General features: G+C 37.3%; 1 protein-coding gene across 15 annotated transcripts in view; it reads left to right on the top strand.

The window, feature by feature from the left end:
* LOC117405505 (teneurin-4) overlaps positions 1-24,851 on the top strand; it is a 187,493-nt gene that overhangs the window by 123,689 nt on the left and 38,953 nt on the right. For 9 of the 15 annotated variants that reach the window (XM_059028289.1, XM_059028299.1, XM_059028298.1 and 6 more), the window contains 7 exons: positions 1,489-1,683; positions 3,856-4,056; positions 9,990-10,175; positions 12,610-12,636; positions 15,539-15,685; positions 17,010-17,226; positions 23,036-23,155. In XM_059028289.1, coding sequence (XP_058884272.1) covers positions 1,489-1,683; positions 3,856-4,056; positions 9,990-10,175; positions 12,610-12,636; positions 15,539-15,685; positions 17,010-17,226; positions 23,036-23,155 — 1,093 coding nt within the window. The remainder of the gene's footprint in view (positions 1-1,488; positions 1,684-3,855; positions 4,057-9,989; positions 10,176-12,609; positions 12,637-15,538; positions 15,686-17,009; positions 17,227-23,035; positions 23,156-24,851) is intronic. The other 6 variants (XM_059028304.1, XM_059028302.1, XM_059028301.1 and 3 more) reach the window with 1 other exon arrangement.

Below are 24,851 nucleotides of genomic sequence, written 5' to 3'. Positions count from 1 at the left end.
GTACAGCAATTCTCTGTATGTGTGAACTGGGAGATTAAAAGGGCTTGAAGACTACAACAGAAAAGACAATTGAATTTGCTCACTGGAAGTGGCTGGTACACTAAAGAAAATGAAATACTTTTCTATCATAGTCTGCAGTTTCTACTGAACTGTGTAATTTAAAACTCACAAAATGTCATTGTTTGGTGTTTTTTAAATTTTATTTTTTTACTTTGGAAACATCCTCACTTAAAAGTGAATGCATAGCCTACTTCTTTACAAATGTGTAGTTTCATTATTTTTATGCTGCGTTATTAGCAATCACAAGACCATCTGCTCTGCTATTGATGATCAATGCAATATTGATTTGTTCCCTTACAGTCCCAACAAATTTGAATATGGAAGTCAGTCGAGACGTGCTTCCCTTTGAAAGCACTGTGCTAGTTTTCCGTTTACACTTCGCCATCAATTTTTTACCCTTTATGCTTTTAAATAATACAATGTTTTTTAATAAGATATCTGCATGAGTGGCAATTTTCAGTTATTTGCTTATAGGAGAGCATCCTTAAATATTTATGAAAAACATAGGTGGTGTCTTTTCAAAGTTTGTTTTTGCCAGCATCCTAATCAATCTGAAAATCAACATTGAGTACACAGAGATTGAATGATATCTTTTGAATGTTTTCTGGCCTAGGTAACAGCTAATAATAAACTCAGTGTTAGGGTGGTACCTGACATTGCAACAGAAGCTTGATGTACGCAGTGCTGTTTATTTCACAGCAGTATTATTACATGCTCCAGTAATACAGTGACACCTAAATACATACAGTTATGGCCAAAAGTTTTGCATCACCTAGAATTTTAGGAATGAGACATAATTTTAAAAAAAAACTGTTATGAACAATTTAGATCTTTTACTTAACGTCAGATAATCAAAATACAAAATTATATCACAAAAGTTATTAGATTTCAAAATGTCACATTTTTCATTTTGTCCTTTTTTTGTTAAGTATATGGAACACTAAAAGGCGTTATGTAATTCAAAATGTTAATATGACATTATTCAGCAGGTTTCATTGGACTTTATGAAGCTAAATTAGTTAATTCTGTAGGGTGATGCAAAACTTACATACCTATATCACATTATATGTGGTCAGATATGTCTTTATAAAGTAATCCAGCATTTGAACAGTAAACTGAATGCTCCAAATTAATGAGCAAGGTAACAGTTTTTATATATGTACTATGTGTATGTATGTATCTATATATATATATATATATATATATATATATATATATATATATATATATATATATAAATAATATGTGTGTGTGTGTTTATGTATACACATATATATGTGCTATATATATATATATATATATATATATATATATATATATATATTTATACACAGTATATATATAGACATTACATGAACACTTGTTATTGTACAGACACAATGTGTATTTGTATCATCTCTTATATTTTTGTATGCATTATTTTCAAAGCTTCATGCCCAGTATTGTGTAGTGGTAATGGACAGTACTTAAAAGGACGCTGCGTGTGTCACAGTGGATGGAAGGGCACTGAGTGTGACATTCCTACCAACCAGTGCATTGACCTGGCATGCAGTAACCACGGCACCTGCATCGTAGGGACCTGTATCTGCAATCCGGGCTACAAGGGCGAAAACTGCGAAGAAGGTACTAATAACATATATGCACTGTAATTAAACCAGCCAAAGCTGGCTATCTGCCTCAGGCAATGACAAATAAAGCAAGGTTGGTTTTCATGAAATACAGTACTTAAGGAGGACCACAAAACAGTCTGTGGTAACCTTTTCTGAAATTAACTCAAAAGTGTGATTCAGGCTGACCTTCCTTAAAATACTCTCTTACAGGGAGTAAGCTTTTTTATTGAGACCTTACTGTCTGCATGTCAAGTATTAATATGGCTATTTTTAATAAACCTGATATAGGAGTGTGCGGCACAGTCAGTATTAAAATGTGCATATACTGCATGCAGTTATAAAGATACATTATTTTGTAGTAAAGAGGGGTGTATTTAAAAGATATCCTTAACTTCTCTGGTCTGTCACACTAGCCCATGTCCACTTCTTCTCACACAGTCAGGGCCTCAGCTCAATGCTGTGGTCTCCAGACCTGAACTTACCCAATGTGGAGAGGCAGTGAAACAGAAGGTTTTTAGAATTTATTTAAGCATTAGTTGAGGACCAGAGATCTTGGGGGGAACCGGGCCATCTGTTAAACACACGTAGAAGTTATATTAAAGTGTATAACTAATGTGTATGTTAATTTTCAATCTAGCTCTTTCTGTATATTTATTTTAAAGTAATATGACCTAAGATCTACAGTAATCAGACAGCTAAATTTAAGCTATGGTCAAATTCAATATTATGTATTTACAAACCTATCAAATGAAACTGTCTTTCTGCAAATTTGAATGGTAAAAAATGGTGTTCTCATAAGAATTAAAATATTTTAAAATAATGTATTATCTCTATACTTGTTTATTCTCCTGTATTATTTAACATATGTATCTGCAATACAGTTCATAAGCAAGACTTGAATGGAATGGAAGAATGAGTAGATTTTCTAGTCTATAGACATGATTCTTTCTTTCTTTCTTTTTCTCGTTCTTAAAAAAAAAAAAGTCAGTTTTTGGGATTCTATGGTTTGCCATCAAAAACACAAAACTATTCCTTTGTTGTGTAAAATCCCAGAAGCAAAATTTAAGCAAAAGAAAGCATGACTTTAATCCTGTCACAGGCTCCTTGCTACAGGCCCGCTAAAAGGATAAGGCGAGCTGAGATAAGATTGAAGAAGCCATTGTGTGTGACAGGACTTGAAGGCCCTCATTTCAAGATGAAAAATGGGCCCGGGATTATGATAAATGGGGGGATTCTGACATGTATCCCCCTATTCTATTTTAGGTCTAGTGCTGGCCATACAGAGAGGAGTCAGCACAGATGAGGCCCCTTTAAAAGCATTTACCTTTCTTTCCAGCGACCTTCAGCAAGGATGATTAATTGCCAGGAGAGAGGTTCTTGTCAGTTAGCCTGTGATCTTTGTTCCTTGAGCCCAAACCATCTGCTAAGAGACGAGCGATTTTGTTTGGCCTGTTATTAGGCCCTTTATACCTATTTGTGTTCAAGTAAAGTGGATCTGCCATGCTGCCATGGCAGGACCCCACAGTGTCCAGCACTGTTTTTTTTTTATTATTATTTTATTATTACCATCTGACAGGTGTTGTCTGCTGCAGAAGTCACTATGTTTGTATCGCTAGGGGTTACAATTTATGGAATTTAAAATCTGTTACACCCACCAACTACTCAACGGCTTCCTGGCACTGAAAGTTAACTTCTCATAAGAACATTTCTAGCAACCTCAAATCATGATTTGTGTTCAATGTGGGCTCTTATTACTGCTTGGTTCAAAATGATCTATAAATTAAGTGAAATCCAATTTCTCCCTTCTTGACAAGTGTTAGTAGCCATGGCCCAACAGTTATTTTTTTATTATCTGTACTCTCTTTTTAAAAGATCAGTACGACTAGGATGAAGGGATTTATTTTTATCCCAGCAATGCCTCTTATATTGAATAGTGCATAATGATGATTCTTACACATTTTACAGTACTGTCAAATCAAAGCCATGTGTGATTTGCAGTAGCTTATTCTAAAGTGGCACCTGACCTAGGCCTGCTGCTTGAATTAAGTCTAATTGAGGTCATAGAAGAAAACCTTGAGTGGCATTTCCATACTAAACAACCTCTATTTACAACCTTAATACCCTTCATCTCTGGTAAATGAATGGGATTGTACGGTAAAGCTCTGCTCTTATCTCCCTGTTTCAGTTGACTGCCTGGATCCAACATGCTCTGGCCGAGGTGTGTGCGTACGTGGAGAGTGCCACTGCATTGTGGGATGGGGAGGTCCCAGCTGTGAGAACCCTCGCGCGTCCTGCATGGACCAGTGTTCAGGGCACGGGACTTTCCTCCCAGATACGGGGACCTGCAACTGTGACCCCAACTGGACTGGGCACGACTGCTCCACAGGTAGGAACTAGAACAACAGGGAGGACCATGTTACTGCCCTAGGAGATGTCCTCAGGAGCATACAGCAGACCATATGAATGTATTCACTTTATACATCTACCAGTAATTAAGTAATGATAACAAAGGCAGGGGGCATTGTCTGCTTCATCATGTATGACTATGACGACAAAGGTGGTAAATTATCTGGCTGGTAATCACTTCTGTGAAGGGTAGTAAAGCTGTTTTCAGCTGATTAATCACAGGGAGACTCCTTGGCAATCCATGAGGAGTTGGTTTTATTCATTATGTGAAGACCAAACATTCAGCCTTTGGCCCATTAATTATATAATTAAATCTTACTCCAAATGGAACAAACTGGAATAAAGTACTTAATTATGCTAGAATGTGGTGTGTATAAATTGCTCCACCCAACAAACAGCAGTTATCTTATCACCTGACACAGTTCTTTTAAAGTTTTGATTCATTTTCACAGCTGGGTTTAATTACCTACTGTAATAGGGTATCTGTACAGTGAAAACTTCAAATGTAAGGAAAAAAAACTACCTTGAAAAAGAACATTCCCATAACAGTGACGATAAATTTCACAACAATCAGAGGATGAAAATAAACTGCATCCTTGGGCTCATTATTGCTTTAATATATTTTCTAAAATGTCATTTGTAAATGGATTTGCAAGGTTAGTTAGCAGTCCAGTAGAAGATACTGCATCAGACTTACAAACTAAATCGTTTGTCATTACCAAACAATAATAGGACAATTTGGAGGCTGCTTTCAAATGTGTAAATTCACCTCCAATGCAAACCCTTGTCAAATTCAACTTTTCTGTGTCAAATGTTGAGGACTACAGACTAATAAGAATCCCTGTCTCTCGAAAACAATCCTTGGATAATTAAAAAAAGAATACCTGCGTGTTCAGCTATAAAGTTATCTGTCTTCCAAACGGGCCACCAGGTTGAACTGGGCAAGGAAGGCGTCCCAGTCAACCTTCCCGTTGAACCGAGGGTCTTTACACCACTCCTCCTCCGCCGTCACCTCCACCTCCTGTCCTGAAACTCCCGGTCAGCCTCCACATCTGCCGACAATCCCCATCCGGCCAGTGGAGAGAAGATGGACTCTTCCTTCTTAGTCATCCATGCCAATCCACACTGACACCAATGTAGCGATGTCAAGAAGGAAAACACAAGGCAAGTTCTCAAGGGCCAAATTATTTTTTATTTCTCTAACAAGTTGCATTGAAAAGAAGAAGCAGCTGTGGGAACGACTGGAATGCGACTTGTTAGAGAAATAAAACTTAATTTAGCCCTTGAGAACTTACCTTGTGTTTTCCTTCTTGATGTCGTTAAAATATATTTATTTGCCCTACTTGGTTTGGTTTGAGTACACTGTGGTTTTCATTCTTTTCTGTGAGCTGTAATACATTAAACATTCAGCAGATGGCCTTTGGGTATATACGTATCATTACAGTGCCAAGATCCAAATATTACTAATAAAGCCATAATACATACTTGTATTACAGACTCTGCTTAACAGTTGGGGTTTGGGACAGTCTCTTCAGCTAATGAGTGAAACCTGCTTTTGGTTTACATTATTATTATTATTATTATTAATAATTTCTTAGCAGATGCCCTTATCCAGGGTGACTTACAATTGTTACAAGATATCACATTATTTTTACATACAATTAAATTATTTTTTTAAATACAATTACCCATTTATACAGTTGGGTTTTTACTGGAGCAATCTAGGTAAAGTACCTTGCTCAAGGGTACAGCAGCAGTGTCTTCCACCAGGGATTGAACCCACAACCCTCTGGTCAAGAGTCCAAAGCCCTAACCACTACTCCACACTGCTGCCCATTATAATCTTCCCTTCCTTTAACAAACAATACCAAAACAATCTGATTCTGTTAAACTGAATCACAGAACAATAACATCTTAATTAAATATTCTGAAGATATTCAAGCATAAAGAAAGGCGGTAATGATTTTAAATACAGCATGATTGTTTAGGGTTAATAGGAGCTGAGCAATGAAAATCTGATTATTTTATTTTCTGGGATGGTTGGCTGCTATTGCTTTAAATATCACATTACTCCATGAAGGCTTTCTGTGACCTATTAGGTAATCCCAGGGATTTGCTGAAAACAAGATGAATTTGGAAATATGAGGTTCGCACATGAGAAAGTAGAATAATGAGTTTGCCTTTATGCTGCCTTGGTAATTTTAAAGCTTAATTTTCCAAGGTAATGAGGTGGTAGAGTGGAATACACTGCCTGAATGGACTGTAGCTAGTTTTAACTGAAATTTACCGGTCCAGTTTTACATTCGCCTGGTAGCAGACCTCATTTGGACTGGAACATCTGGAATTGCCATTGGATCAGCAGCTATACTTTTGAACTGCTTCCTACTTGGGGACATGTAGTGTGGATATATGAACCACCTTCTATATACTAGATAAACATACTATAATGTACCACAGTACTGTAGCAGCTCAAATACAACTCATGCTGCACTATATTGTAAAGTGCTCCCTCATTGTAAATCAGTCCTTTTATAAAGTAATATGGTACTTGGCTCCTGTTTGTCCCATAATGCCCTTCCATTAGCACTTGCTTTCTTATTATAAGGCAGACACAAATAACATGCTCCTGAAAATGGCTTCTGACTACAGAAGCCTTTCCCACTTTTTTATACAACTTTAATGTCTCCAATCACTGAGCTTCTCCTAAATTTACAAAGCTGTCCCCAGTGTTGGCTCTTCCCAGCTATGCTTCTGTAAGCAGCTGGTATTTCTGGAGCTGGGAGCGATGGGGTGTCTCTTTTTGTTCCTTGGTTTCTAAGAGCAGGGTTAACTAACTCATATCTCCAAGGAGACAGGATTGCAACCCAGAGTAAACACAAGATCGCTTAAATACTGGGGTCTTATCTATGTGTCAATCTTTGAAATCTCTCAATGTCAAACAGTAAATGTCGGGACAGAGAATGGCTTTAATTGCAGATATCCATGAAGCTCCTGTGGCATTGTTTGATGAGTAACAGGACAGTCCAGTGTTAAAGGTTCTGCAGGCTTGATCTGTCACAACCTGCCTGGGATCTCACAGTTGTGATTTGATGGACAGAAGGCAAGCCACAGTGTTGAGGGATGAGGCAGTTGCATGGGCACAGCCACTGACATATTTCTGCTTTATGTTTCTGAAGAGTTAAACACAACTCTTATACTCTTTATATGGGCTTAGTTGGTCACATGACACGTCACGGACACATATCATTATACTCTTTATAATGGGGGGGTTTTCTAATTTTACTTAAATTCTCAAATTGTCCGGCCAGACAGTGTAGACATATGTGCACTGGTCTCTGCTGCTTTCCATTCCATCTTTTGTAGGAGCTCTTCATGTGAAACCGCTTAAGCCCCGCAGTCCTGTACTATACACACGTGTGGCCCTAGGTCTTAATACGTTAAGTGCATTTTCACAGTGACAAAGGTGTGTTTTTTCAATTGAAAACTTAGGAAACACTCTGCACCTTTTTAAGTGGTTTCCAGAATCACAAAAATCACGTCAGGGCGAGAACGCTGAGGAGAAAGGACAAGGCAGAAAATGAACCTTGTGGTCCCTACACTGGCAGTTCTGATAGGACCACAAATTAATAATGTATAGAAGTGTCTCAGTGGCGTAAAATAAGCATGTATCTTGTTCAATAACTGTTTAATGTAAAATAAAATGACCTTTGAGTGGTTTTGGCCTTCACCTTGATACATATTTGAGACAAACTTTTAGCCTTCAACCCTTTTAACTGTTATTTCTCTAAAACGTAGCATTGAGGCAGAAAACCACTTGTCAGTCTGAAAAGCCTTTAAAAGTGTGCCGTTCAGAAGATAGATAAAGATAGCAGTCACGAAGCGAAATGTCATTTTTGCCCACAAAAAAACCTTTGAAGATTTCAAAAGTATGATTTTATTTCCCCTGTGTAATGCAGTCAGAATACAGCTTCAGTTCATGTTAATCAAAGTGTGTGTGTTGCTTCCCAGACTACATTAAGCAGCCCAGCTTCTAATGCAGAACAGCAACATCTAATTGAAAAGTCACATGGTCCACAATTAAGAACGTTAGCATAAATCAAGAAAGCATTATTCACTAATTACCGCGGAGGAGTGCTCTTTACTTAAGGGTTTGAAATTACTGGTCTGGTAATGCCATGTAACAAAAGGAGGCCAAAAAGAGCGCTATTTTCAACAAGTAAAAAACAAGTTAGTTATTAATTGTAATGAGGACAATTTTCATGTCATATCAGCTCAACAGGCATTGCTTTCTCTTTATGTTTTTTTTTTTTTCAAGTAGAATAGCTAATAGCAGAATAGTGGGTTTTATGGATGACCACTTCATTTCCATTTCAAAAGGACATATATCATGTTTTACTTAGCATACCAAATATGAAACAATACAATACAATACAAAACACTTGGAAATGTTGGAAACCAAACTGTTTCATTTTGCACTTCCAAAAGTGTGTTTGCTTGTTCACATCTCATGACAGGGATGTCATGGAAGACAAATACTGGTACTTCAGAACAACAAGCTCTCACACAAAGCTACACATGCACAGAGTATTGGACAGTGGATACAATTCAGTACACAAATCACAAGTTGCCATATTAAAACTTTAATGAGTTAAGGAAAAATATAGCAACTTTATATCCCAAAAGGGAGTATATTTTCATTTAAAACTATGCTTGTCATTGGTCATTAGAGAGCTAACCAGCTCTCTTAAAGAGTAAGTAGCAGAGTTCCAAAAACTAAGAGTGTTATTCATCCCCATTTTTCTTTTCATTGTTAACATCCTCATAACTTCTTACACTTAACTTTAAACTCTGTTTCAAAGCTCTTTTCCAAATGGCCACTGTAGTGCACTGACAGTGTAAGGATTATTTAGAGGACAGATCTCAAACCCCTGGCCATTTTGAAAAGAGCTTTGAAACAGAGTTGAAAAGAAAAATGACAGGTATGTTATTTAAACAGTTGTAGCAACACGTGGAGATATATAACTATATTTTTCAGAACCACGCTATTTACTCTTTAAGGTTTATTCAAGTACTGAACGAAAGTATGGAAAGAATGTGTTAAATACAGTAGTCACAGAATACCTATTCTGGGGCTAAGGTAATGCATTCAGTTGATAAAAGCAAAAATACTGTGGTTCTATTATTATTATTATTATTATTATTATTATTATTATTATTATTATTATTATTATTATTATTATACATTTTTGTAATAGTAATAGAATTTTAAAAAAAAGTGGAATACCTTTGTTCTGTTTCTGATCACTCCTGTAGCGAGAAGATATTTTTCTTTTAATATGTCAGGCAACTTTTGAGAGCTGACATTATTTATGCAAAAAATAAAAACATAAAAGCAGCCTAAAAAAAAAAAAAAAAAAAAAAAACTTGTTCAGTTTAGGAATGTTACACATGACACATCTGGATTGCTTTCATGTTTTCAGAGGGGAATCTGTCTCCCAAGTTGAATTGCTCACGTTTTACAACCTGAGATAAATGCTTGTTTACCAGGTCCTAGTCATATTACCGATGCACTTAACCAGTTTTTAATTAAATTTGACATGTGTTTCGATTCCTTTAGAAAGCCACAATTGGATTTTTGCCCCCCCTCTTCCTCGTAGCACAAAAGATGGGAGCTACAAAAGAAAGAAGAGGAAAGTAGGAGGATCAGTCAGCTCAGGCTTTACAATCCATGTCATTTCTTTGTAATCTACTTATTAGATTCTTATTGTCAAAAGGGATTACTGTTATGAGGTGCAGGACTCTTTGCATTCACTGTTGGACAAGGTAGTGGAGCGTGGCCGTTTTCCCTGACAATAAGTCCCTGGATTTGTTTTTTTCTCTCCCTCCCTATGCCCCAACCCTTCTCTCCCACAGAGATTTGTGCAGCGGACTGTGGTGGACACGGCATCTGCGTCTCAGGCACCTGCCGCTGTGATGAAGGCTGGATGGGCGCTGGCTGTGGTCAGCGGGCGTGTCACCCACGCTGCAACGAGCACGGGACCTGCAGGGACGGCAAGTGCGAATGCAGCCCGGGATGGAACGGAGAGCACTGCACTATCGGTAGGATGAAAAAACAAACAAACAGACGTTTAGCTGGAAAACAAAAGTCAAAATAAAGGGAAAAGCATGCTTATTTGAATATGTGCAAGTTTATCTTGGCATGGGTTTGCTCTGGGATTTGAGGCCTGGCGTCGTGCATTTTAATGTGGGAATGTGCTGAAGAGTCCTTTCATTTTTCTTCTCGTTTCTTTCTCTCATTTTTTGTGTCCATCATCTTGACATAAGTTCGCCCGTCACTAAATGTACTGAATTTGGCCTGCAGGTAGCCACCACAACTAAAAATCAAATTCTGTTGTATATAAAAAGTATTTTAAACTATAGTGGAATTGGATGCAAGTGTTTAGTAAACACTACTTTCAAGTTAAGGCCAACTTAGATGGATTTGTTATCGATAGAGTGAGTTTTACAGTTGGAGGTAGTTTTTACTGACACTTAAAGCCCAAGTCACACATGGGAGAAACAAACAAGAAAGGATTTAAAAGCTCATTTTTTTCTTACTAGCATGATCTTATCAATGCGTACAGTGTAATGCTGTGCAAAATTTACCTCAGAGGACAAACATCTGGCATTGGCGAGTGGCAAAAAGATGGAATGCATTTAAACGGCAAGTGTTTGCATTCTAATCCAGCCCGGAGGCAATAGAAATCTGCACTTGCAGAGAAGACTGCAGAAGCATGTTTTTGTTCTTTCATGAGCAGGAAGCCCGCTGGATGTAAATCCCTTTGCGACAAGGTATGTTGTGATGGACCTGTCTGAATAGGACAGGGATCACACAGAGGATTATCTTCAATACATTCTGGTGTAAAATATCACATCACAAGACAAATAATCCTCATGCAGTACCAATCTATTAAGATCAATTGTATGTTAGTTTACTGAAAGGCTTAAAGACTAAGCAGAGGCTAACTCACTTCCCCCTTTTAAGGTGTTGTTGTTTGGGGAAAATGTCAATATTTATTTTTTTGGGGGTGAATCTAAATCCAAACAGTGTAAACTTCCTGTCTTATTATCACTGTCCAGTAATGGTGCTTCTCAAATCCTCAGGTTATTTTTTCTAGTTAAAATGGAAGCAGTATAGGAAAAAACTAAAAGTTTTCCCAGATTGAAGTTGATATCCATGCTCTTTATAGCCCTTGCTGAACAACATGGAGTGTGTGCTGTCAGTACCTTTCAAATGCACTTTTAATACATTATTGGTAGATGTTTACAGGGCTTGCATTAATGAACTTGGGTTTGTTGTCACATACAGCTATGGCCAAACATTTTGCAGCATCTAGATTTTTAAGATTGAGACTTTTTTTTTTTTTTTTTTAAACTATTGAACATAATTTTTATCATAATAGTAGTACAGTATTTCATGTTAGATTTCGAAAATGTCACATTTTCCATTTTTTTGTATGATTCTCGTTAAGTATTTGGGAAAACTACAAAGCGTTTTGTAATTCAATATGTTAACATGATATTATTCAGCAGGTTTCATTCGACTTTTATTAAACGAAATTAGTTAATTCCATAGGGTGATGGAAAACATTTGGCCAGAGCTGTACTTTGTTATCTAGCTGATAGCCAGGCGGAATTTGAGTACTGGCCAAGCCATGGGGTGCCCAATAATACAATAGGAAGCCTATGAGACACCCAGCTTTATAGCCACTTATTAACCAAGTGTTATACACATATGGGCTCAACAGCACCCCATTTTAACATTGCATCATTGTGTTCACCATGGCTCTACATCAATAAGACAAGCCACAGCATATGTGGATAAACCCAAAGCCAAAAATCTTAATGCCAGCCATGTACATTATACTACTTTGAGAAGAATATTGTGTTTGAATCTAGTGTTGTGTTTGCTGTAGGTGCAAAAGATCATCTCCACATAAGCAGATCCTTAATATATATACACACAAAGGTTTTAGTTTTATTAAATATAAAATCATCAAGCTGTGCTGCTCTGCATGCATTGCAAATGAGCTCTTCATTTGCATTCTTTTGTATGCATGTTGCACTTAATAAGCATTATAGATGTATGTGATTATTGATTTTTTTTTTTTCCTGAAGAATACTTTCTTATATAAAAGTATTTTTTTATTGTGAATTATGATCCTGTGGCAGAAAAAATATTGCTTGTGGGATTTAAAAGGATGCAAAATGTAATATATGATTTTTTTCAATTAATTGCGCTGGTACTTCTGTGCCATGTTTTGCTGAGTCTGAGGATTTGGTAAACAGGAACTGATTGAAATGTTATTTTCTTTTAATATTTGTCTTTATCCTCCTGCCCTTGCTTGTGCATCCCTTGGTTTTGTGGTAACATGTTCACTTCTGTACCTCTTGCTGTTTAACAAAAAAAAAGACCTGCATTGGGTCTCTTTTGTTGCTGGAAATCACACTTTGTTCAATCCTCCCCTAAATGTCCTGTCTTTTATCTCCCAAGCTCACTATCTGGATAAGGTAGTGAAAGGTATGACCTTCCTCGTTCCTTATGTATTCTTTTCTTTTTATCCTGTTCTTGAAAAAAAAATGTTCATGTCACCCCAATTGCACACCCGTCTCCATCAACATGTGGCCGTATTTGCACAGATGATTGGAAGCTCAACCCTCTTTCATCACCTCTTTGTAAGCAAGCCCGCAAGCATTGATGTGAAAAATACACCCCCAACTCTCCATCATCACAAGCCCAGACCACTCGTAACTACTGTCTACAACTATTTCCACTTAACACTTCACACCAATGAACCATTCCTCCCTATGAGCAGCTTTAAAGGGACCGGGTATGACTGCACTGCTCCAGATCCCTTCACTGTCTTTCACGCCATGCTATTTTGTACAGCATATATAATGTATAGTGACACTTGTAAGAGGAATGGTAGCTGCTAAAAGCTTCATCCTGCAAATTAAGGAGCTTTTATCTTATTTTAACCTGTTTATTCATGTTCCATGAGAATTTTGACATACTGTAAAAATAGACATTTTCATAACTCATTATGTGGTACTGGTGACAATTTCTTTGCAAAGGTCCACTGGTTGTTTTAGCTGAAAAGACCAGGTACTGTGTAATAAGATGCCTGGGGTGTATGCTCTATAAAGGCAGTTAGCGGGTTTCTTCTGAGAAAAGCTGGAGCCTTTCCATTCACACAGAGCACACCCTGCAGCGCTAATGGCTTGACGAGTCCAGTCCCAGTGTACCTGTCAAGCTGCTGTCTGAACTCACCCTCGAGATGTAGCAAATCAAGGGTCTGTCCTAGCCAGTGGTGTTAGTGGTAGCTGTTGTGGAGGGATTGAAATATAAAATGTATTGGAGATCTCAGTCACTGCACACTGTTCAGTTTTGTGCTAATCAGAAGCAGGATACTGAAAAGTAAAGATTGTTGAGGACTCACAACACCTGAGTCTAGCAGCAGGAGTTTCTATGGAACAAAAATCACAAATAGTATAATGGATCATTACACCAACACACATTGGACCCACCCACGTCAAACAAAGACAGATGCGCACACACACACACACACACACACACACACACGCTTCTGTTATACTTTCTTAGGACCTGCTGATTCAAACCCATGTTGTTATGTTCAATAAAATATATATATATATATATATATATATATATATATATATATATATATATATATATATATATATATATATATATATATATTCTTACTAAGTGGTTCATCATCTATTCGTAAAATAGATGTGAAAAAAACGTTTGGGTAAAATCCCATTCCATTTAAGCGTGTAATGGGTCTTCTCACAAGCACCACTTTGTGGTTGAATATTGTAATTGCATTTTTAAAATGAAGAATTTCTGTATCTCTTTAACAAAAAGGACCCCAATACACAAGCACACAAACACACACAGGCATACTGTCTTGTTCTAAAACATATATCTGTATAAAAAAAAGTTGCAGTAATATAAAGTAATTGAATATGATTATGAATCAATTTGTTTTTTAAATGAAGCTGTTTAATTACGGATTCTAACAGCCACAGTCCTTTTGTATCAGATTCTGTAAGAAGTTATGTTCCTGGCATACTGTAAAAGAGAGATAGCAAGCACCAGCAGCCCAAACAGACAAAAATAGGTCAGAACTGACAGTTGTGATCTAGGAATCTTGCTAATGTACTACATGTCAAGATTTTGCATTTCAAAAACTCTCAGGATTTATTCCTTTCATCTCCGCTTGCATAGGAGAAGATTGGATCAAAAGGTAACAGATAAGTGCCAAGGGAAAAGGCAGTATGAAAAATAATCTAGCAGTACGTATGTCCTTGAAAACATGGGATGAGAAGGGATGCTAAGCAGCCCCCTTAACTGTCTCTTTTTTAGCCACATGGAGCCTTTTCTGCACTTCTTATCTCAGCATAAACACCTTCCCTGTGTCAGAGTCCTTGCAGCTGTTGTTCTGGGGTTTACTAAAGACAAAAACTGGAGAACGAAAAAGCCAGTGGTGTGATACTTTAATATTACAGCTCTTTGTTTCAAGTCTGAGCAGAGAAAGTGTCAGACCTCATTTGTTCTTCTCTAGTCTGGCAGTCCTATTGTTCACATAGATCACAATTAAATGATAACATTTGGGTAGAGTCTAGGAGTTGGTGTCCTGCTCATTAATCATTTCCCGAATCAATGCTATTGTTGTTTTTGTTTGTTTGTTTTTTCTTAATAATTTAGGGAATTAGGAAAAGCAATTTATGAAATGATCAGAATAGCAACAACATCCAGTTCACCTTCATGAACCTGGAAGCACTGTACTCACTGACTGACAGAGCCATTAATAACTGTCTTTGTTCTGTTGTCTATCCAGTGACTTTGAACTAGTTAAGTAGAGTGCAGCTACATGTGTAACTCAAAGCCTTGACTGTAAGACAAGGGTATTAAAGGCAATACAACTGCCGTAGATTAAACACCTTATGCCCCCTAGCCACTGATATCTGCTTGTGGTGAAGTACCCCCTCCCCCCCACTTAAGCACAATATAATTATTTCACTTTTTTTTCTCACAGTATTAGTTAACACACTAGTTTATCACAATTGCCATTGTTAGTTGCCTCCACTCTCTCACCAGTTTAAGCGTGTTGCTCCATGTTACAAACCTTAAAATTACACAGCGGTCTATATTTTCAGCAGACGCGAACACAACAATGTCTTCAAAAAGACTTCCGACAAACTCTGTCTCGTATGTAATTTTTTATTTTTTTTATTTTTTTTATTTGCCTCACTGCCTTCTGCTTGAGCTTTGTGTTTTTAGAAAATCGAGCCCAGGTATTTTTAGGGTTTCTTCAGATTAATTTGGATATAAAGTGCTCGTTTTATGCAGTAACGTTACTTTATTTTTGCTGGTTTTGCCTGTGTCTCTGCAGAGGGCTGCCCCGGCTTGTGTAATGGCAATGGCAGGTGCACTCTGGACCAGAATGGCTGGCACTGCGTCTGCCAGCTGGGCTGGAGAGGAGCTGGGTGCTATACCTCCATGGAGACAGCCTGTAGTGATGGCAAGGACAACGATGGAGGTAAGCCTGCGAACAATTGAAATTCCTTCGGCTGCTTTGAAAAGTTGTAGAGATCGAGGTTGCCGGCTGTTGTCACGTGTGTTTGTTTAATTCCAAATGAACCCAGGTTAGTTTGTTTTGAAACAGCTAAAAAAGAAAATAACTATTTCCTCATGAATTCATATTTTGCATGGTCTGCCATGTTTTGTTTTTTTTTTTAAATATGTATTACCGTACCTCTCTGGGCTTTTACATTACTTGCCTATGCTTTACCATCCTTTCACTGAGTTTTATTACACTTAATGCTTTAACCATTTATCTGAGGCGACTGCTTGAGATCGGAACATGCTCGTTTTTTTTTACTTTTAGCCTCCATAATCAACTAATAAAGAATACAAATAAAGAGATGAAGAAATTCTGACAAAATTACATGCATCTGAACTGCTTACAGTTTAAGGATTATTGTAAGCTTAATAAGGGGTGTGGGAAGAGAAAAAAGATTGAAAATGAAAGAGAGTTTCTCTGTTAAGTTTGCAGGCCTTATCATACCAGGACGTTTCAGTGGTCGTCACGCATCGCTCTTAGTACTAGCTTGTTCAGCTTTGATGTAGTAATGATGACTTAGAAAATCAGATTGCAGTTTAGTCTTGCTGCAAGATGTCTTATTTATAGAGAGGCTGTTTAGTGCTAGAATAGCATACCAGGTTGCAGCAGCGAAGGTGGAAATCTTCAAGGGAATTGACTGACGGGGGTTATTTTTTTCATCAGCGTGGTAGGTTATGTTCTTTTAAAGCAGATCAAAAATCACATCTACCAGTGTCGGTGCCTAATCCAAGGTAATAGTTGTGCACAACAAATCCAGGCCAATGTCAATACGGGACTTAAGAAGAAGATTTGAACAGAAATCAAAGTAGCTTTAAATGGGAAAATAATAATTTGCTGTATGAAAGGATATTACATAGTAAGAAAACATTTTACACTGGTGTCAGTTCAAAAGTCGTAAATTGTTGGTAGCATCACAAAAGAATACGGGGGAGATTTTGTTTTAAAGCCTAATGCGTCCTATTTTTTCAAGGTTTGCAAAGGCGAAGTTGATTTCTAAATCTTGTAATCATTTTACCTTTTTCTTCATTATGTATTCTTTAAAAAAAGAGAGAGATTGCTGTCCTTTTAGTTTGTAGAGAGCTTATACTAATGGAGTTTTGTGAAGGCTAGTAGCTTGCCATTTGATTGCTGAAGAGCAAAAAGTCCACTATCGGGTGCATTCTATTATCTAAATGAAAATGTATTTGATATTATTATTCGGTAGGCGGTTTATGCTTATTCTCTGACTGCTTCTTATCAGATGGCCTGATTGACTGCATGGACCCCGACTGCTGTCTACAAAACTCTTGTCACATCACGTCCCTGTGCGTGGGGTCCCCAGACCCTCTCGATATTATCCAGGAGACCCAGGCCCCCTCCACCCAGACCAACCTCCAGTCCTTCTATGACAGAGTCAGATTCCTCGTCGGCAGGGACAGCACTCACATCATCCCGGGGGGAAACCCATTTGACGGAGGGTAAGTCCATTTTTAGCAAGCGTAAAGACACCAAAAGGAGATATTCCCCAGCCAGATGAAAGGGTGATAGTGGTGGAAGGTGAATTCTATACAGCGGAGTTGGAAAATAGATTGGCACTGGGGCATAAAAGAGAGAAAAGCTAAAACGGTATAAGACTCCCAAGCGTCCTCCACTGAGAAATAGATATCCAATAAATTTTATGAATTTTTATGACTTTACTGTAATACTGCTGGAGGTTTTCCCAAAAGGCAAAGCTTGTGATGCCTCAGGAAAAAAGAAGTAGAGAAAAGCATTTATATTATAGGTTGTCATCTTTTCAATAGGCTCCTGAGTCGTAATTCAGTGTCTTCGGACAAAACTGGAAGCCTCTTGCCATTTTCATTTTCTTTTAAGATACCTTTGAGAAGTAGTAGAGGATATATATATATATATATATATATATATATATATATATATATATATATATATATATATATATATATTTTTTATTATTATTGTGAATGTGTTTTTTTTTTACTTAAAAAATGACACTGATACAGACAAACACAGTTTTTCATTGTAAGTAAAAGGAATAAAATCAAATAATGGTCCAGGAAGAAAATGTCTTTCCTTGTCAAATCTGGTTGTTTGTTTGTTTGTTTGTTTGTTTGTCTTATCAGACAGATATCTAATTTGCTAATAAAGTCCTAGCTTTATAGCATGATATATATATATATATATATATATATATATATATATATATATATATATATATAAAAATATATAATTTTTTTTTTTTTTTATCTGAGCACAGTTAATGTCGCTTTGTCTTTCAAGCATGAAGTGATGTTTAAAAGCGCCTCTGCTCTGTTTGAACAAACTCAGTCGAGTGTGATCATTTCCTCAACTGTAAACTGCCAGACATCAAACTTCAGCCTGACATATTTTTCAATTTACTGGAAGGAGAGTTGCAATTCCCTATAATTTTTATGCTACAACTTCCACCCTTCCAAAAACATGGTGATCGCCTGTAGCAGGCATGGGCACGCCTCTGCAGGACTATGCAAGATGTCGGAGGGGCTCAACGCCTCAAACGAAAAATGCAAGTAGATATGCCGCCAACAACACAATTAAGGCTGCAATCATTCATGGTTGCACTAAAGTATGATTGTCTGTTTACCACAAATGTCCGGAATTTAGCTTCATGAACACTTCCTTCGAAAGGACAGTTTGTTTGTTTACTGAAAAGTAGGTTTAGCTGTAGAGACACAAGCTTCTTCCCACCATGTCAGCTCTAGTGTCACTGAGCCAGTGCTACATTTGGGACTCTACATCTTTTAATAAGCACACGGTTTCACATGGCTCCTGAAAATCCTATGAATATTGAGAGTACAGTTGCCTGACTGTACTCACTTAGAGCAGACTCTGCCCTTCATTTACCGTGAGAGTGACACTGCACAGGACCCTGACAACTCTTTATTATTTATTGTCATTTTGCAAGTTCACCTTTCCACACCAGCACATTTTTTGAGAGGCAAAAGCATCTATTTTAATGTTGTTGTTTTGTTTTTTTTACACTTCCTTGAGACAAACAAATTGATTTTAATATGTCTCTGCAATGAGCTACGCTTGTAATTAAATAAATCCAAGTGTTTCCAATGAGCTGACACATCAAATTGATGAGCACAAAAAAAGTAAAAGGAAAGACAGAGATAAATTACACTGACAAGCGAGACTCATGACCTTGACTCCCCTGAAAATATATATATATATATATTATTCATGGTTGGAATCTACTGCCCACGCATAGATCCGAGCAGCTATGAAGAGGAAGCAGAGCTCCAGCAGCAGGGATCTGTCATGTCAGGCTAGTGTCCAGATAACAGGCCCTCTTCTGCTACCTGATCAGGCCGCTATTGATTTCCCAACCACTTACTTGTGCTGTTTGCCATGTTCCTGCACCCCTCACGGTTGTCCTTCACCGCAAGAAGTAGCAAGGATGACACTATGTCAAGCGCCCGCCTTTGCAGTGCGACACATGATACAGGAACTCTTACCTTGTCACGAAATCCCACTGCCTGGTCTAGTGACAGTAAAAAGGGCTGTTACTATACATAGATAAGCCAGCACAGAATATGTCTTTTTTTATAATCTGTATTTTGCTTCTCAGTCCTTTTCCTTTGAAAGATTCTTAAAGAGAGCACACACATATAAAATATTAAAACACACACTACTTGTTTTTATTACAAACTGGGGACGCATGTCAGGATCCACCCACATGAGGATACCCCTTTACTATGAGTCAGCGCAGAATGTGTGTTTTTTTATATTCTGTATTTTTCTTCTCAGTCCCTTTCCTTTGGAAGAAAAGGGAGCACACACACACAGATATACAATATTAAAACACACACACACACTGAATTTCTGCCATTGCCAGTTTGCCTGCATTATATTTTTGCAATGGTGAGGGCAATTTATCCATGGTAGAAAATAATAAAGCCCACTGTATCATGTTAAATGATGTCCATGATGTTGACTGTTTTTTTTTGTTTTGTTTTGTTTTTTACATTAGCTTGAGACTAATGTATTTCGAAAAGCAATATCAACAGAATGCACAGGCATTATTATCTTATTATTTTCATTAGATAATGACACACTGTGCTGGGTAAGTGTCTTGAGGTGAGCCAGAGGGTGCTTAACAGAGCCAGTAACATAATTGGCCTGTGACGATACCTCCGTTTTCAGATTTCACGGTGTAATTGGTACATTTCTGTGTTGCTTTGAACATAGTCACTAGCGCAGAATACAGGAATTATACCTCCTCAAAAATTCACTTCTTCAGACATCCAATTCAAGCATCCTCGTTATTGATAATCACGTGCTACGGATCACAGATGTTTTTCATTTTTGGTAGATACTTATACAGGTATAGCCATTTATATATTAAAAAAGACACCTTCTGTGACTATACTGCAGTTTTAAGTAAACAGGTATTGTCTTCTTCAGAAGAAATACAGAGTGCTGGAACAGCACCAACGTTGCTTAGTTCTTTATTCAACAGCTTTGCTTTGCATTTTGGTGGGATATTTTCTTTGACTGTTCCTGATGTGGGATTTATTTAAAATACAGCCGCATACTGTAGCTTCTTCCAGCTTTACCACAGACAAAGCATTGTAAATGCATGATAAAGCATAGGATATGGTACAGCATGGCACAATAATGGGGAATACATGCTAATTTAAACAAGTTACAACATTTCAAATAATGCCAGTTTCATGCACTGTAGTGGTTTTTGATATATATATATATATATATATATATATATATATATATATATATATATATATATATATGTGTGTAATATATATATTTTTTTTTTAATTAACATCATTCAGTAAATCTTCAAATATTTAAATGTGCTGTTTTTTGGTGCCTGTCATTTTTTAATTAAAAGCCATGAATGTACAGCCGGCTCTATGAATAGTAGTGCTATATTTGGCCGATTTCTTTAACATCTTTTTTTAATGGTCTGTGTCGCTGTTGAATTATTGAAATCAGCAGCAGTCAAACATACTGACATCATTTGTGTCCGGAGATGTTCTTCAGCATGCATATAATTATTCAAGAAATCGGTTTTAGTCTCAGACTGACAAAAAATAAAGCCTGTTCCTGAGGGAAGTCTCCCTGTTAGCTGTATTATTTTAGGTAAATACCGTACATAAAGTCATTTGAAGTGAACAGAGTACATCTAGTCTTTAGATGTATACACAACCTTTCAGTGTTTGCTGGCCTATTTTAAGATGCTGTTTGATTGCTCGAATCAAACCTGGTGGGAACTGTCTCAAGTGGGACATATTCAGCAAACGCATTTGACGTTGGCTTCCTGAGTGTTGAGAGTTGTTAAACTCATTTGTCTGATCCACGTACCATCAAAACAAAATGTTACTGCATAAATTACACATGTGGTGTGTGGTAAATAAGAAACGGCTACTAACGACTCCATCACTTGAATACATGTTTTTATATCAGCATGAAAGACTTTTTTTATTTTAATCTAAAATCGGCTGACAGAGCCAGCTGAAGTAAACTGACAGGATTTTTTTTTAAATCCCTCATTTACTCTATGAGATAATTTTATGTAAATATACAGGGAGACCTTCTTGGCAGAGCAAACGGTCGCTGCACTACCACTTAGCTTGTTTGCAAAGTAATTGCATTTGGTCAAGGTCTCCTGAAGGAAAAGGCTGACTAAATTAGCATTAAATTCAGTTCCTGGGGACTCGCAGCATTGTGGGTAAATAATCTTGCCTCAAGTAAGGACAAGTTGACACCACAGAGGCCAGCTGCTTACAAGGCAGTGTTAATTGTTTTCCTGAATGGGACCATTTTTTCACACCTGGGGGAAGTGACAATTTTCAGATCTAATTGAGCAAAGACAATAAGTCTCTGCTCCGGGCTAGAGTTTGGAACACAAAAAAGGGAATCTGCTACGCATAAATGTCACTTCCGCCTTTTATTTTACCCTTAATAGGCATATAAATCTGTTTTATTTTACACAGAAAACAAGAGAGTTGGTAGAATATCCCTCCAGTGTATTAGAATGTAGACAAAGGTAGCTGGGCCCTTCTGAAGACCTCTAAAATGGCAGCCTTTGCATGCATGAATACTAGACACAGTGCCTTATTTAACCAATTCATATTCCAGATTATTTGTGGATTAGAGGAAGGGCGGTCAGTCTTGTCGTTTCAGTAGATAATAGTAAAATCGTCCATGAAGTGTACATAAAAACACAAATTAAGAGTTCAAATGAATACAGAATAAATATCCAGTTTAAGAAAGAAAGTCATTGTATGGACAGTTTAACAGGGTCTTATATCAGGAATGTTGATTGGGTCTGAGGTTTTTATTTCACTCACACATTCTCTGAGTACATTTTTTTACATCTATTTACTACTTTTGTTGTCTGTATATCACACCATCATTGCCAGAGTATGACACACACTTTTTAGGAGAATGTCTGGGTGCTATATTGTAGTAATATTACAAAGGTGTTATAAATATTATGTACATGGTGCATGTTTTGTACAGTCAAAATCGTCATTATGAAGTGGTTTCCTATAAGCTAGAAAGTCTTGTTTTGGTAAAAGTTTGAAATGTATTGTCGTGCCGTGACTTCTTTAGCACTTTTTACATGACCATTAAAACATTTTCTGACGTGCACTGGGAATAGAAAAGACATGTGCTTACCTTCATTTTTAGTTTCGTGACATTTGCAGGCATTGTGTAAGTTGTTTAAATCGTGGTATCCAGGCTTATTCCACACACTCTTCTTGTTAATGAAAAGTAGACCCAGACAGCAGAACAGCTTGTTTGTCTTCCCACATGCACTGATCCACTCGCACTGGTACATGCGTCACTGAAATACCGTTTCAGCTCTTTCCCTGCTTTTTTGTACATGCTCTCTAACTTCAGTTTTGGTGCTCCGTTTCTTTTTTTTTTTTCTTTTTTTTATAAATTTAGTCGTTGCCAGTTATTTTTTATTATTTTCTCCCCAATTTGGAAATGGCCAATTATTTTTAGCCTTCAACCCTTTTAAATGTTATATATAATAATAATAGTATACTAATTAGAATATTATTGTTTAGAATTATTTTTTTTGTGTGTGTGAGCTGTAGGGCATGTGTTGCATACATAGACGGCACGCCACTGGGCACAAGTATGAAGCTGTAATAAAAGCCCCTTTCACAAATGACCTTGTGCGTGTGGTGAGGTGAAGTTGATCTCAAAACATTTTCCATGTCCTTCGTATGATTGTCTGTCTTTCCACAGCCATGCCTGTGTGATCCGGGGTCAGGTGGTGACATCAGACGGAACCCCTCTGGTCGGTGTGAACATCAGCTTCATAAACAACCCCAAATATGGATACACCATAAGCCGGCAGGACGGCAGGTACGAGAACTCTGTTTAGACCCCCCTGTAAACATGACGGCACAGCCTGAAATCAGACATGCACCTGCTCAGTAGTTGGTTGTTTTCAGCAATTTGCAGAAAGTTCACTTAAGCTCAAATGTAAGGATGATTAAAAAGGCATCTATAATGTTATTAAAGACGATTAACAGGGAGTGTACAGAATTATTTTAATGACATTTTCTATCATGTTATAAATAAATAAATTGTACATTTTTGAATTACATATTCTTACTTGTTTCATAACACTGTATTGCTATTATTATTATCATTATTATTATTATTATTATTATTATTATTATTGTTATTAATTTCTTAGCAGACACCCTTATCCAGGGCAACTTAAAATTGTTACTAGATATCACATTATTTTTACATACAATTACCCATTTATACAATTGGGTTTTTACTGGAGCAAACTAGTACCTTGCTGAAGGGTACAGCAGCAGTGTCCCGCACCTGGGATTGAACCAACGACTCTCCGGTCAAGAGTCCAGAGCCCTAACCACTACTCCACCCTGCTAGCCTATTGTTTGTTTCTTATTACACATTTAAAGGTGAATTATTACTGTTGATATTTATAATTTTTTTCCTACACTGAAGTGTGTTATCAATATCTAGAACTGGGTTTGGTATTGGCTACACTGTGTGTCATAAAACACATGTTTGATGCATTGCTACCTGAAGCACTTTATTGACTGTAAAAGCAGTCTTTTAAAATCCCCCAGCTGTTTTGGAATTTGCATTGATCGTCAGACCAAGAGGCCAAGGAAACATCTGAGAATGCTCTAACATGGTCCATTTGAGCTTGTTAGTAGAGAAAGCTGTTTGGTCCATCCCCCCTCCTCAAAGATATACACATATGCCACTGCTGGGAATACTACAGTCTTAAGGGCCCAATGGTCTTCCTGTAGATGGTTTCGTGTAATGGTGCAGAAGGCTTTTCCATTATTAACTTCATAAATTAGAATTGCCTTAATTTTCTGCTGGTTTACCTTTAATGTTAACTGCAAGGTCCATGTGTGCCATCCCAGACTGAGGGCAGGCTGCTCCCCAGGGCACTTTGCTGATCCAAAGGCTAATTGCTTGTTTAAAAATCATTCTTGAGTGGAGCAGGTGCAGGTCTTCAGCTATTAAGCCATTTCATGCAATGCAGGTAAACAAAGTGCAATGAAACCTGTCTTTGAAGATCACTGTATAGCACTGGGGGTGGGGGAAAGTGTTCTTTGTAAGCAGCAAGTCATCATATAGGTGTAATTACATTGCCACCATTACATATTGTGCAGTCTTTAAAGGGACAGGGCCATTCAGACCCAGTCATATTGACATGCCATTGGTGAATAGGGATTCAGAATAAAAACTTTGCATCAAAGGTTGTCTTTTTGGTACAACTATAACCTATGATTTGGTGTTTAAAGTTGTGGATGGAGAGGAAAGACGCTCTTTCAAGATGTCTTCCTCATGACAGAAGCGTCTCTCCTTTACCCTTTGAGAGACAGTGAAATGCTCTAATAATCAGCTACAAAACACAAGCAAAAACGACCCAAACAATCATATTTTCCAATGATTCGTGGTGAAAAAACTGTATGTTTACAAATTACCAACACATATATTTTAACTTCCATTATTAACTTATTCTTTATATGCTATGAGCTTTATTGTTACACTATGGTTGTAC

Source organism: Acipenser ruthenus, chromosome 8 (genome assembly GCF_902713425.1).
Source record: "Acipenser ruthenus chromosome 8, fAciRut3.2 maternal haplotype, whole genome shotgun sequence".
Lineage (NCBI taxonomy): Eukaryota > Metazoa > Chordata > Actinopteri > Acipenseriformes > Acipenseridae > Acipenser > Acipenser ruthenus.
The sequence above is the reverse complement of the archived record's forward strand: the minus strand, read 5'-3'. Positions and strand labels throughout refer to the sequence as shown.